We start from the raw sequence: 12,923 nt of genomic DNA, 5'->3' as shown, positions 1-12,923 counted from the left end.
TTTTTTTCCTTCGGCCTAATGATTGACTCCATCACATGCATCAACATCTCTTTAAAGCTCATATTGATAGTTCAAGTGAAAATCTACCAAATACAAATTAAACACATCTTTTATCTGCTTAATGTATCATGGAATAATCAGGGATCACTCCTCACATGTCCATGAAGTCTGTTGTCAAATTACTTTTGAGCTTTTGTAAACGGGGGACTAAAATCCACTGAACTAAAGCTGAAAGTCTGCACTTCAATCACATCATAATTATTTGATTTCAAACCCATTGTGGTAGTGTTTAGAGGCAAAGTTAACAAAAAAGTGTTATTGTCCAAAAATACTTATGGACCTAGCTGTATATGAGGGACCTGTAGCTCAGGAGGTACCTAAGCTACCTCAGCCTCAGGAGGTAGCACGGGATCTACCAATCAGAAGGTCAGTTGTGAGTTCCTTGCCCACTCCAACCTCCATCTTGAAGTATTTGTGGTCAAGATACTGAACCCCAAGTTACCTCTGATAGAGACAAAGGGCTTAGATACAGAAAAAGCCAACCAGTGGACAAGGCTTGACCTTCTGTGTAGAAACAGAATAGAAAGTGCAATTACTGTAAGCCAAACCAAAAACAAATCCTTTAAAATACACAGCAAACGTCAAGTACAACACATCAGTACATAAATGAAAAGGTCATCAGTTCACTGCCACCATCTCATGACCTTCTGCACAGTTTAGGCGCCAACATTTTTCTCAATAAGCAAAAAAAAGGGGGTTATTTTTCTTTCTGTATACAGAACGTAAATGCATGAAAGAGCCATGAGAGTCAAAGATATCAGTGTTATTGCTGACATTCTCCAGCCCTACTGACCCCTCGCTGTCCTTCCAGTTCCTGGCCTGACACCATTACAGTGTTTGCCTAACCTGCGTGATAGATAATTGCTGTGATGATAACCTAACTATTAATAGTGTGTGTGCGCGCTGGTGCATGCATGCCGATGTGATACCAGGCACAGTGCTATTGGTCGCACCCTGTGAAGGACACTCCTCTCTCCTTGGTTCGTACCCCCTTTGAAGTCTGAGCAGCTGTTGACTGGGGCTGAGGTCAAACAGTTGCTGCTAATAAAAACGACAGGTTGTTTCTTCATTTAGTTGCAAGCTGAACAAACTTTATTTTAATCATTCTATATCGTCCAAGGCAATGTTCCCTGCGCGCGTGCGCAATTGCGCACTGCTGGCACGGTCTCTGCGCACAGAAAATCTGCGTTGCGCACAGAAACGCAGAATTGAAATAAAATGAATACTTTAACAATTCTGTTTTGCAGTGTTAGCCAGTGAGTGACTGGCTGCTCCCGTACGGGATTAGAACGATGCCGCCATCCCATATTTCAGCCAATAATGCGATTCACATTCGTATATACGCAGCTAATCAACGTCGTTGACAGGCTACGACAGCGTCTTTATGTGCACCGGTGTTTTAGCAAGCAAAGCGGCGTGGCTGATGTGGAGTGAAGCCACCTTAATGACAACGTGGACAAGCATCGGAGATGTGAGCAGGACAGACGGAACAATTGAAGGAAAAAGTGTGGACTTTATACCAGTTTTTAAATTGTGTTGATAGGTCACTAAAACCAGAGTTATGATAAAAATCTATACAATGTTGGGTTTTCTTCCTGAATACTGTCGTTGTTTATATTTACTGAAACGGTAAAAAAACGGCGTTTTATAAGAAAAACGCTCGAAAGCACTCTCCTCCTGTGATTAAAGCCAAAACCAAAAAACCCCCACTCTTTCCTATTGGTGGAAAAATGTACCATGTCGACCAATCAAAAAAATGATATGGCAACATGGCATTTAGTTGTTTAGGAAGGGAGAGGGAGGGGGGGGGTTAGGAGTGAATCTTGTGTAGTTAGTGTGTAGTCAACAGTTTTGTTGTGTGTGTCAGAACAATGAGGCGACTGCTGAATGTTACAGGTGTTGCAGGAGTGATACATCTCCTGTTGTCAGGCCTGCAGGTATCAGGCTGTTGTTCTCCTTTATCTCATAGTGGACAGAAATTATTTTTTGGAGTGGCACAAATAATTTGTGTGGCATCAAATTTGATGCAGAACACCTGATTGTTCTGTAAATAGTTTGAAATGTTTATTTAAAAAACGCCTTGGCTGCATTTTTAGGTAAACAGCTGCAAAAAACTTTGTTTGCATAACTCAGTTACTTTTTTGAAGAAGTAACTATATAATTAATTGCCCAGCATTGGTCATTATATACTGCATTTTGCAGACAGAGAGTTACAGGACTCTCTCCCAGACCACAGACTCATAATACAAGTCAGAGCTTTATAAAAAAAAAAAAAGGAAAAAAAGAAAGTTGTGTTTTCAAAATTGGAGTTTAAGTTATTTTTTTACTTCCAATAGTGTTAACATGCTACACAGGTCATGAACAAGATTTTTTTTTTTTTTAAATTCATTGTAAGTGGGATAAAGCAGTTAATTAAAAGTAGTCTAACATAAATGTAAACACTGTAATTTGATTATTTTAATAAACCATGTAACTTGGATGGATTCGATGGTGGCGTGACCAGGAAGTCTTTTATTTCCAAAATAGAGACCCCTCGTTTTTTCTTGCATGGAGTCAGACTTTCTAGTATTTTTTGCTTCAATAATTGGCATCTTACACCTGTTTTAAGTCTATTATCAATTAGAAAGTCCTACATTGCTTCATTCTTGAGTTATCACATTCACAATCTTGGGTGTCCATGTTGCCTGCCCGCCCAGCAGGCTGCTAACAATATCTCATCAGCACTTTATAGCTGACGGGTAAAAACATTTGAGGAAACTAAAATCGGCAACAACAGGTCTTTAGGAGTGACAATCCAGTTGTGATATTTTTGGTAGAAATCATTGTGAGCGTGTGGAGTAGGTATGGAGGCTCTGACATGGTTTAGAGCTGCCGTTCAGCCAGTGGTGCTGGGGTCTTGGGAATTATGAACACATGATAGTAAAGCAGAAAAGTATCATCAGGTTTTGATCCACCATACAAAACCATCTGGAAACTGTCTTATTGGCAAAACAATACAATACAACACCATCAGTCATGGATTGGCCTCCCCAGAGCATCTGAAGCAGTGTGGGATTCTCCTGATAGAGGCCAGAACAAAAGGCAGCCAACATCTAAAGAAGAGCTTTGATCATCCCTCAAGAAACATAGAAAAATTATCCTGAATGAAGACATGTCTTGATGCTCAACCAACCAGGTAAGAAATCGAAACAACGTTGACTCTGTTCATGGACGTAGCGTGCAGAAGAAGTCACTTGGATGAGTGATGAAATGTTTCTCCCGCTGAAAACGCTATATCCAGATGAACACAATCAACTTTTTGTTAATTCAAGAAATTACAAGAAAGCTTGCCTAAGAGAGTTCAGGCTGTCTTGGAGAATAAAGATGGTCATACCAAATACTGACTTTAAAACCAGTTAGAATGATTTAAACTCTGTTTGACTTTTTTTCTGTATTTACACCTATTTGCCATATTTGTAGCAAAATATGAAGAAACGAGATGTGGATTTTACTTGATTTAAAACTGTTGGACTATTTTATTCATTATTTATTTTTAGTTTGATTTATTTGTGCACTGGAAAGATTCAAATTTTGCCTCCAGTTCACAACTTTTTTTGAGAACCTAAATAAAAACATGGTATTAATGTAATGAAACTCCAAACAATCATATAAAGCCCACTGAAGTGTATTTACATGGAAATTTTTTTAATTATGTTCAACCCTTTAACACTTACTGCTTCATATACGGTCATGAACCAGAAAAAGTTTTCCCAGGATCTTGTACTCTGAAAAACTCTGAAAAACTGTGCTGAATCACGGGGAATTTGCAGCCAAATGAGTGCACTTGATTAATAATCATAAACAAGTGTGACCACCACTATAAAAGCAGATTTGGAGTAATCAGCTGTTTGTTAAATGGTAAAATGGTAAATGGCCTGTATTTATATAGCGCTTTACTAGTCCCTAAGGACCCCAAAGCGTTTTACATATCCAGTCATCCACCCATTCACACACACATTCACACACTGGTGATGGCAAGCTACATTGTAGCCACAGCCACCCTGGGGCGCACTGACAGAGGCGAGGCTGCCGGACACTGGCGCCACCGGGCCCTCTGACCACCACCAGTAGGCAATGGGTGAAGTATCTTGCCCAAGGACACAACGACCGAGACTGTCCAAGCCGGGGCTCGAACCGGCAATCTTCCGATTACAAGGCGAACTCCCAACTCTTGAGCCACGATCGCCCCTCGTTTGTTAACAACAATCTTCCCAGGATTGGACAACCCAGCAAATTCAACCCAAGGTCAGAAAAAAATTAACAAAAACTCATCTACATCTCAGACTCTACAGACCTCAGTTAGCATGTTAAATGTTAAGGTACAATTAGAAATAGGGTGAATAAGCATAGTTTGCTGCACAGTTTAGGTTTGCAAAGTTCCATCTGAACAAACCACAACCAATGTTCTTTGGACAGATGACACCAAAGTAGAGATGTTAGGCAATAATGCACAGCACCAGCACCATGGAAGGAGAAATCCAAACGCAGCAAATCAGCACTGTGGAGGAGGGGCGATGATTTGGAACCTGGAATCTTGCAGTCATTGAGTTGACCATGAACTTCCTTGAACATCAAGTCGAGTCAAATGTGATGCCATCTGTTTGACAACTAAAGCTTGGCTGGAAGTGGGTCGTGGACAGTAGCAAATTTACAACAGAATGTCTGGAAAAGAATCAAGCTGTTGCAATGGTCCAGTCAAAGTCCAGATCTCAACCCGAAATGACATGCTGTGGCGGGACTTTAAGAGAGCTGCTGTAAACAAATGCCGCAAACTTCAGTGAAGTGTCACAACGTTGTAAAGACGAGTGGGCTGAAAGTCGTCCACAACGATGTGACACGTTGATAAAGTCATATCAAAAGCAATTAGTTCCTGCTGCCAAGGTGGTTCTACGATATTGAATTGTAGGGTGTACTTGGAGTGTTTTTCACAGCACTGTTCATGTAAAACATAATGTAATGGATCAGAATTAAATACACCTGGTAACATTTATTTGAAAAAGAAGACGTGTAATTGTCGACATTAACAACTTCTACAAATAAATATAAACACGATAAAGTAGAGGAAGTTATCACTTTAAAGGAATCAATCAGAGGACCTAATCAAAGCTCGGCTGATCGATGTCCAGGGGAAGCGTGCACCGAGTCAGGTTAGACACGTAGAGACCAGTGGCAATGGGAACGAGGCCGGCGGCCACCTTGAGAATAGTCAGCAGCCTCTCTGTAGCACTGGCCACTCCATCTGGAGTCTGTAGGGAAGGAAAGATTACACAGGATGGCTTTTTAGGAAACGCAAAGACACAAAAATTACATTTGATGTTTTATTGTCAACAACAGCGCAGAACCCTCTAAACTACAGCGATGCTGAGCTACACAACACGCACACAAACAGCTTTCCCTTCTGAGTTCAATTTCAGGCTTTTCCCTCTGTGCAACTTCAGCTTTATGAATCAGTCAACAAAAAAGTTGCTTAGCCATCATACTGCTGAAGGAAAAAAAGAAAAAGAGACAAACAGCCAGAAGCTGTTTCACAAGCCTGAAAACGATGACTACAACAAGTACTGGATGTTTAATAAAGCCAAATAAATCCTTATGCAAAGATAACAAATCTGTAATTTTGTTCTGCATACATTTCAACAAGAAATGTGTTCAAGAAACACAACATGCAACAGTGTGCAAGGCAAAACTTTACTGAGAACATACAGTGGGGCAAAAAAGTATTTAGTCAGCCACCGATTGTGCAAGTTCCCCCACTTAAAATGATGACAGAGGTCAGTAATTTGCACCAGAGGTACACTGCAACTGTGAGAGACAGAATGTGAAAAAAAAAATCCATGAATTCACATGGTAGGATTTGTAAAGAATTTATTCGTAAATTAGGGTGGAAAATAAGTATTTGGTCACCTCAAACAAGGAAAATCTCTGGCTCTCACAGACCTGTAACTTCTTCTGTGTAAGAAGCTTTTCTGTCCCCCACTCGTTACCTGTATGAATGGCACCTGTTTGAACTCATCATCTGTATAAAAGACACCTGTCCACAGCCTCAAACAGTCAGACTCCAAACTCCGCCATGGCCAAGACCAAAGAGCTTTCGAAGGACACCAGGAAAAGTATTGTAGACCTGCACCAGACTGGGAAGAGTGAATCTACAATAGGCAAGCAGCTTGGTGTGAAAAAATCAACTGTGGGAGCAATCATCAGAAAATGGAAGACATACAAGACCAATGATAATCTCCCTCGATCTGGGGCTCCACGCAAGATCTCATCCCGTGGGGTCAAAATGATCATGAGAACGGTGAGCAAAGATCCCAGAACCACACGGGGGGACCTGGTGAATGACCTGCAGAGAGCTGGGACCAAAGTAACAAAGGTCACCATCAGTAACACACTACAACGGCAGGGAATCAAATCCCGCAGTGCCAGACGTGTTCCGCTGCTGAAGCCAGTGCATGTCCAGGCCCGTCTGAAGTTTGCCAGAGAGCACATGGATGATACAGCAGAGGATTGGGAGAATGTCATGTGGTCAGATGAAACCAAAGTAGAACTTTTTGGTATAAACTCAACTCGTCGTGTTTGGAGGAAGAAGAATACTGAGTTGCATCCCAAGAAGACCATACCTACTGTGAAGCATGGGGGTGGAAACATCATGCTATGGGGCTGTTTTTCTGCCAAGGGGACAGGACGACTGATCCGTGTTAAGGACAGAATGAATGGGGCCATGTATCGTGAGATTTTGAGCCAAAACCTCCTTCTATCAGTGAGAACTTTGAAGATGAAACGAGGCTGGGTCTTCCAACATGACAATGATCCAAAACACACCGCCCGGGCAACAAAGGAGTGGCTCCGTAAGAAGCATTTGAAAGTCCTGGAGTGGCCTAGCCAGTCTCCAGACCTCAACCCCATAGAAACTCTGTGGCGGGAGTTGAAAGTCCGTGTTGCTCGGCGACAGCCCCAAAACATCACTGCTCTCGAGAAGATCTGCATGGAGGAATGGGCCAAAATACCAGCTACTGTGTGTGCAAACCTGGTAAAGACCTATAGTAAACGTTTGACCTCTGTTATTGCCAACAAAGGTTATGTTACAAAGTATTGAGTTGTATTTTTGTTATTGACCAAATACTTATTTTCCACCCTGATTTACGAATAAATTCTTTACAAATCCTACCATGTGGATTCATGGATTTTTTTTTTTTCACATTCTGTCTCTCACAGTTGAAGTGTACCTCTGGTGCAAATTACTGACCTCTGTCATCATTTTAGGTGGGGGAACTTGCACAATCGGTGGCTGACTAAATACTTTTTTGCCCCACTGTATACTGACATACATTCAGATTAAAATGTGTGAAGGGCTAGATTTGGATTTCACATATGACTTAAAACATCTTCAGTGTTTGTGACCCAGACTGCTACAAACCTGATTCTCCGCAAACAACAGGGGACAGTGGAGCGACGCAGCCAGCTTCCTGACAGCATCCAGGCGCTCAGCGGGGGCGGAAGCGTTCCGAGCTACAAGAAAGAGAAGCATAAAAGGTCAGCTGGTCAGACACAAAAAAGCCTGAAAGTACAACAATATGTGTTGTGGGTGGTGTTCAACGGTGAAGTAAAATGTAAACAGTGGTAGACAATTTCTCCTTGATTTAATCTCAGCTTATTTTTTTCCCTTCTTCCTGTGAATCAAGGGACTGGGGAAAAAACAAAACATAAAACAAAACAAGACAAAAAGAAAAACACATAAAAGGATTTTAACCGTTGCCCTACCATTCGTAACCATGAAGCAAACTTTTCCAAGGAAATATCCCGGGTCCAAATATTTCAGGGACGCTTCTGCTGACTGCAAACTACAACAAAATAAAACAAAACAGAATGAAGCACTGCTACATCATATCATCTTTGAACTTGTTTTTAACTTAAAATATAAAATATTTTGGACAACGTATGTCAGAGGCATCGGGATCTCGTTTCTGCATGATGACATCAAGTTTCTCCTTCATGAAACCTCAAAATCTGAGGTTTAGTGCTCACAGTTTGGGTGAAGGTGACGCTTCAAGTAAGGCGGAGTTTTAAGTACTGGAGATCTTGTATTGAAGAGGACTGAGTGGAACCAGAACGAGCTGTTGATAGTCAGAGTGAATCATTGTGATCATCAACACCATGGTGATCAGGTAAACCACCTGGGCACCTCCTAGATGAGGCGTTTTGGGCAAGTCCTGCTGGAAGGAGGCCCCAGGGCAGTCCCAGAACACACTAGAAAAATAAAGTCTCTGGGCTGGTTTGGGGCAATTTGTGTGGTTTAAAAATGACATCTCACTCTGGTAACAATTAAGTAAGAACAACACAAAAACAAAGCTGTTATATGAAGCAGAACCTGTGTATTCAGGTGGCCAGTACAACAAATTGCATCTGGACATGTATGTATTTTTTCATCTTGGTGACTAGGAACAAGTCCAGGTTCCTTTTCAATAGACACTCACTGAAATCAGACAAAAGGAGGGTACCCCTGGATCAGGCCTCCGCGGACTGTGGAGTTTGCACCGACTTCTTCCCACAGTCCTGGCTTAGGTAAGTGTGAGTGTGAATGGCTCTTTGTCTCTCTGTGTTTGCCCTATAACACACCGGTGAGGGTGTACCCCATGACAGCTGGGATTGGCTCCAGCACCCTCGCAACCATGAAATGGATAAGCTGAAAATCAACGGATGGATTTGAAAGTTACCTGAGCTCTGAAGTTAGGTTGATGATGAACACAACCAAGTCTATTCTGGGACGGCTCTCATCATTCTCCATGGGCAAAGGAAGGCTCTTAGCTAGTCTCCTGTTAAGTACAAAGAGCGATGACAATCATGGGACTCTTACCCACCTCAGGTGGTCTTCACACATCAAAGTCATTGCATAACTGAGTAATTTGCTGCAGCTGCAGAATAACAGTGCAGCATCACGTACGAGTTCCCCAGTCAGAATTTCACAATTATTTAATCATAAAGTCAACATTACATTACCAGCTGGAAACCTGTTATGACGTTGCAGTCTGAGTAGTACAAAAGTCCTTTTCCCAAGTACATAACTACTTGTTTGTTGTTGATTATGAAAAATATTTTGTTACTAAATAAACGTTTACAGTCATACTGTTTAAACATAAATGCGACTGATGGTAGAAAACAAATCTTGTTTCGTTGTGAGGATGGCAGACTCGGTTTCCATTTGTGTGCTGCAGCCACTTTCCCCTGACAGATAGCAGACTTCAGCAGTTTGCAGGATGAAGCGAGCTTTACTCACACGTTCACAGTGACACTGGTCTCCTCCACCAGAACATCTGCTAAACTCTGCTGAAATTGCTCCTCACTCTCCACCAGCTGCAGGAAACAAAAACTACCAGTCAGCACAAAACCTGATGATCCCACTTTACACCATCACACAGGTTAAAAAAAAATCTCTTAAACCTGTCAGAAGAAACATTTCGCAGTCACAGTTCAAAGATGTTGCCACTTTCTTTTTTTTTTACAGCGGCTTTTGCTCATATAGAGATTTATGATGATAAAATCATAAATTACAATGCAATAAAACATTCTGAAAAATATTAATTTATACAGACTGTGATCTAATTTGACTGTGGTTACAGTGAGAGGCTATGGAAAATAAAAGGACCACCCTCTGCACCACCTACTGGCCAGATATTAGCAATTTTTCCAACATCTGTTTTCAGCTGCTGCAAGGACAAATACTTAAAGCCCGTTAAGAATAATCATCTGACCTCCTGAAGCAGCCCTGAACCCTAAAATGGAAGCAAACGCTCTATTTTGGAAAATATGAATGGATTCTTTGCATTTTGTTAGAGTTGTGGCAAGGGGTATGTGCAAAGCCCCACAAAATATTTTAATGTATTTAAAGACACATAACAGTGGAGTGATGGGTTGGTTAAAGTGGTTAAAGAAAATGAATTTAATGAATTTAACAATTTTCAGTATAAAAATATTTCATCTCCTGTGTCGTGCCATTTTTAATAGCACGTGTGCTGCTGCAACAGCCTGAAAACCATACTCAATGTTTCTGCAATATTCTCCTCTGTATTTATTGGGAATGTGGTGTATCAAATCGTCTGTTATAATACAAATTTTCATATGATATAAAAAAATCTCACTGATATAGTGATGTCATGGGTTTATCCTCCCTAATGTGGACAACAAGATGTATGCCTCTAGTGAAGGCCTAGTGAAAGATACTACAAAATAAAAGCACAATGATTTGCCAAATATGCACAAAAACTATTCTAGCTGAAGATGGAAGCTACAACATTGTTTCTTCAGGCACAAACACACCATTGAGGACAACCGGGATATGTAGGTGCGCAAGGAGGAGATACTAACAGCTGGTGAAGTGTGACCACTTTTAAACAAGGGCATCGCTGGAGCACTGCACTCCATATGACACAAAGAGCACGTGTTGGATGGAAATTAGCGGTAAAGTACAGGTTTATGCAACTGCATAAAATGCAATATTCCAGAGAGAATATATTTTTATTTATGTGACAGTGTTGTAAGGGTTATTTTAGTTTAACTGTTGTTGGAATGTTTTGTTTGCTTAAAATTTCCGGGGAAAACACTACCTAGGCTACTTTTGAGCTTACATTTGACTTCTGCTGTGTGTCACTATTACTCTATGTTGCTGCTGGCAATGGATTCACACCTTGAACCAGGTAGTCTGCCAGGTGGATGTAAGATACCCTTCATATTTGTTTGCGCTAACAAATCTTTTGCCTGCAGTAAAAAAAAAATATTGTTCAGTACTTTTTTCAATATTGTAACAATATCGTTATTATAAATTTCCTTGAAATATTGCGATAGAATTTTGAGGTTATATATCACCTGCCCCTAGTATTTACTTAAGAGAAAATATTCTGAAGGTTCCCCCTGAAACAAATAACAACAAAAAAATCCTGCCTCTAGTTCTTCTGCTGCTCACTTCAGGGGTCACCACAGCAGATCATCGCCCTCATCTCACACTATCCTTAGCATCCTCCCTGTCACACCAACCCTGTGCACATCCACAATCCTTCTTTTCCTTAAGTCCTTCTCACGCCTTTCCTTCCTTCTTGCTGTCTCTAAACACGCCTTTCCTTTTCCTTTGTCTTACAGTAGCACGATTTCCACCAGCACCACAGGCAGTCGCTGTCATCCCGGTATGGAAAGATCATTCTTGATGACCCGCATGTTTGTTTGGGTTGGCAAGATTTTGCACGCTTCCTGACACAACCCTCCCCTTTTATCTGGGCTTGGGATCCCACCCTCCTTCGGACTGAATTGGAAACGCCTCTGGTTGTGGGTGTTATAGAGCTATTATAGAATAAAAGTATTATAAAAACGTTGAGATAGTGTTTGTTAGGTAGATCTACAGAAAAGTCAAGATTTATCCACACAACACCGACGACGCCAAACAGCTGCTAGACTGTGTAAAAACCTCTTCCTGATACAGTCATATTTGTCTTTAAGTGATTTTGCTAGTCCAAGCTGATGACCATATATCTGGGATATTTACGACCAGATATCTCCCAATAAAAAACACATCCAGTCAGCCGTTAGCTCGTCCTGAAAACAGCTACAGTCACAGCACACAGCTCGATATTTGCCTTTTCTTTTTAAAATTTTATTTCTTAAAGTGAACAACTCACCAAGATGTTCGCTGTGTTCAGACCAGGGAGTTTACTAAAAGGCTTCAACAACGACATCCTCGCTAAACTTGATAAAGTTTTGTAAACAAACCCGGGGCGAACATTTCTTTCTCTCGCGCTTCTTTTCCAAACATGCGTCTGGCGTCATGACGTATACCAATCTTCATTGGCTGTTTTCTTCTGCCACCTACAGGCCGCCGGGAGTCATGCACCTTTGGCAAGCGTGGACCTACCTCACATTCAGATTAGATCGGTTACTATACAACTGGTTACTATTCATACATTCATCCCATATAAACGGGAACTTGACAGTATATATACGTATATACAATATATAGGTATTTACAACAAAGAGAATATACAGCATGCTTTGATTCAGCAACAGTATATGAATGTTTTAGTGAAGACGATACCTTGTTTTTTGCATTTTATGTAGTTCTCACTCTGATTTTAATTTCCTCATAACTTGATGTACCCGGGACGCAACGTCATGACAGAAAGAGAAACGTGTACCTTCCATACCTGTAATGTGTACATTTTTAAATATATATCTACATAGTTATTCATATTTTGATATCTTACTTTAAACCCTTCAGTCTAAGTACAACCTGCGGAAAAGATCATCAAAACTGTAAAGCTCAGACTTTTCCAACGTCTTCCTGCTATCTTTTCCACCACCAAAAGCAGCTCCTGTTACCTGAAAATTTTGGCTTCACTTTTGCATGAGGAAGTGGAGCTAGGGCATCCATCTTTACAAACAGCACCAGGCAAATGTTTAGACATGGTGAGTGTGAAGTTGTATGGATTCATACTCAGTGTTACATGAATCCATAGGCATGATTATGTTTTGTCCTCTAATAACCATTACCGCATAATCACTGGCAACTTTATTAGGTAAATCTTGCTAGCACCAGGCTGGACCCTCTTTTGCCCACAGAACTGCCTTAATTCATCAAGGCCTAGATTCAACAAAGTGCCAGAAAGATTCCTCAGATTTTGATTCATATTAACAGAAAATCATCACAAAGTTGTTGCAAATTTGCCAGATGGTGACTGTGGAGGCCATTTGAAATATCCATCAGAAGCCGGGTACACTGTGGTCATAAAATAATCTGTGTAATTGAGCAGCAATACTCAGTATGTGGTGTTTAAACAACGTTCAGATGG

At 40.9% G+C, this 12,923-nt stretch overlaps 1 protein-coding gene across 1 annotated transcript; it reads right to left on the bottom strand.

The window, feature by feature from the left end:
• Window positions 1–5,066: 5,066 nt before the first annotated feature.
• Window positions 5,067–12,011, bottom strand: pane1 (proliferation associated nuclear element). Its single transcript, XM_026169296.1, has 6 exons — window positions 11,757–12,011; window positions 9,368–9,444; window positions 8,808–8,906; window positions 7,855–7,934; window positions 7,511–7,602; window positions 5,067–5,345 (listed from the first exon to the last, which is right to left on the bottom strand). The coding sequence occupies exons 1-6, from the start codon at window positions 11,811–11,813 to the stop codon at window positions 5,196–5,198; spliced, it is 555 nt and encodes a 184-aa protein (XP_026025081.1). The 5' UTR covers window positions 11,814–12,011; the 3' UTR covers window positions 5,067–5,195.
• Window positions 12,012–12,923: the final 912 nt, after the last annotated feature.

This window comes from Astatotilapia calliptera, chromosome 6 (assembly GCF_900246225.1).
Source record: "Astatotilapia calliptera chromosome 6, fAstCal1.2, whole genome shotgun sequence".
NCBI lineage: Eukaryota > Metazoa > Chordata > Actinopteri > Cichliformes > Cichlidae > Astatotilapia > Astatotilapia calliptera.
This window is presented reverse-complemented; position numbering and strand designations above follow the sequence as displayed.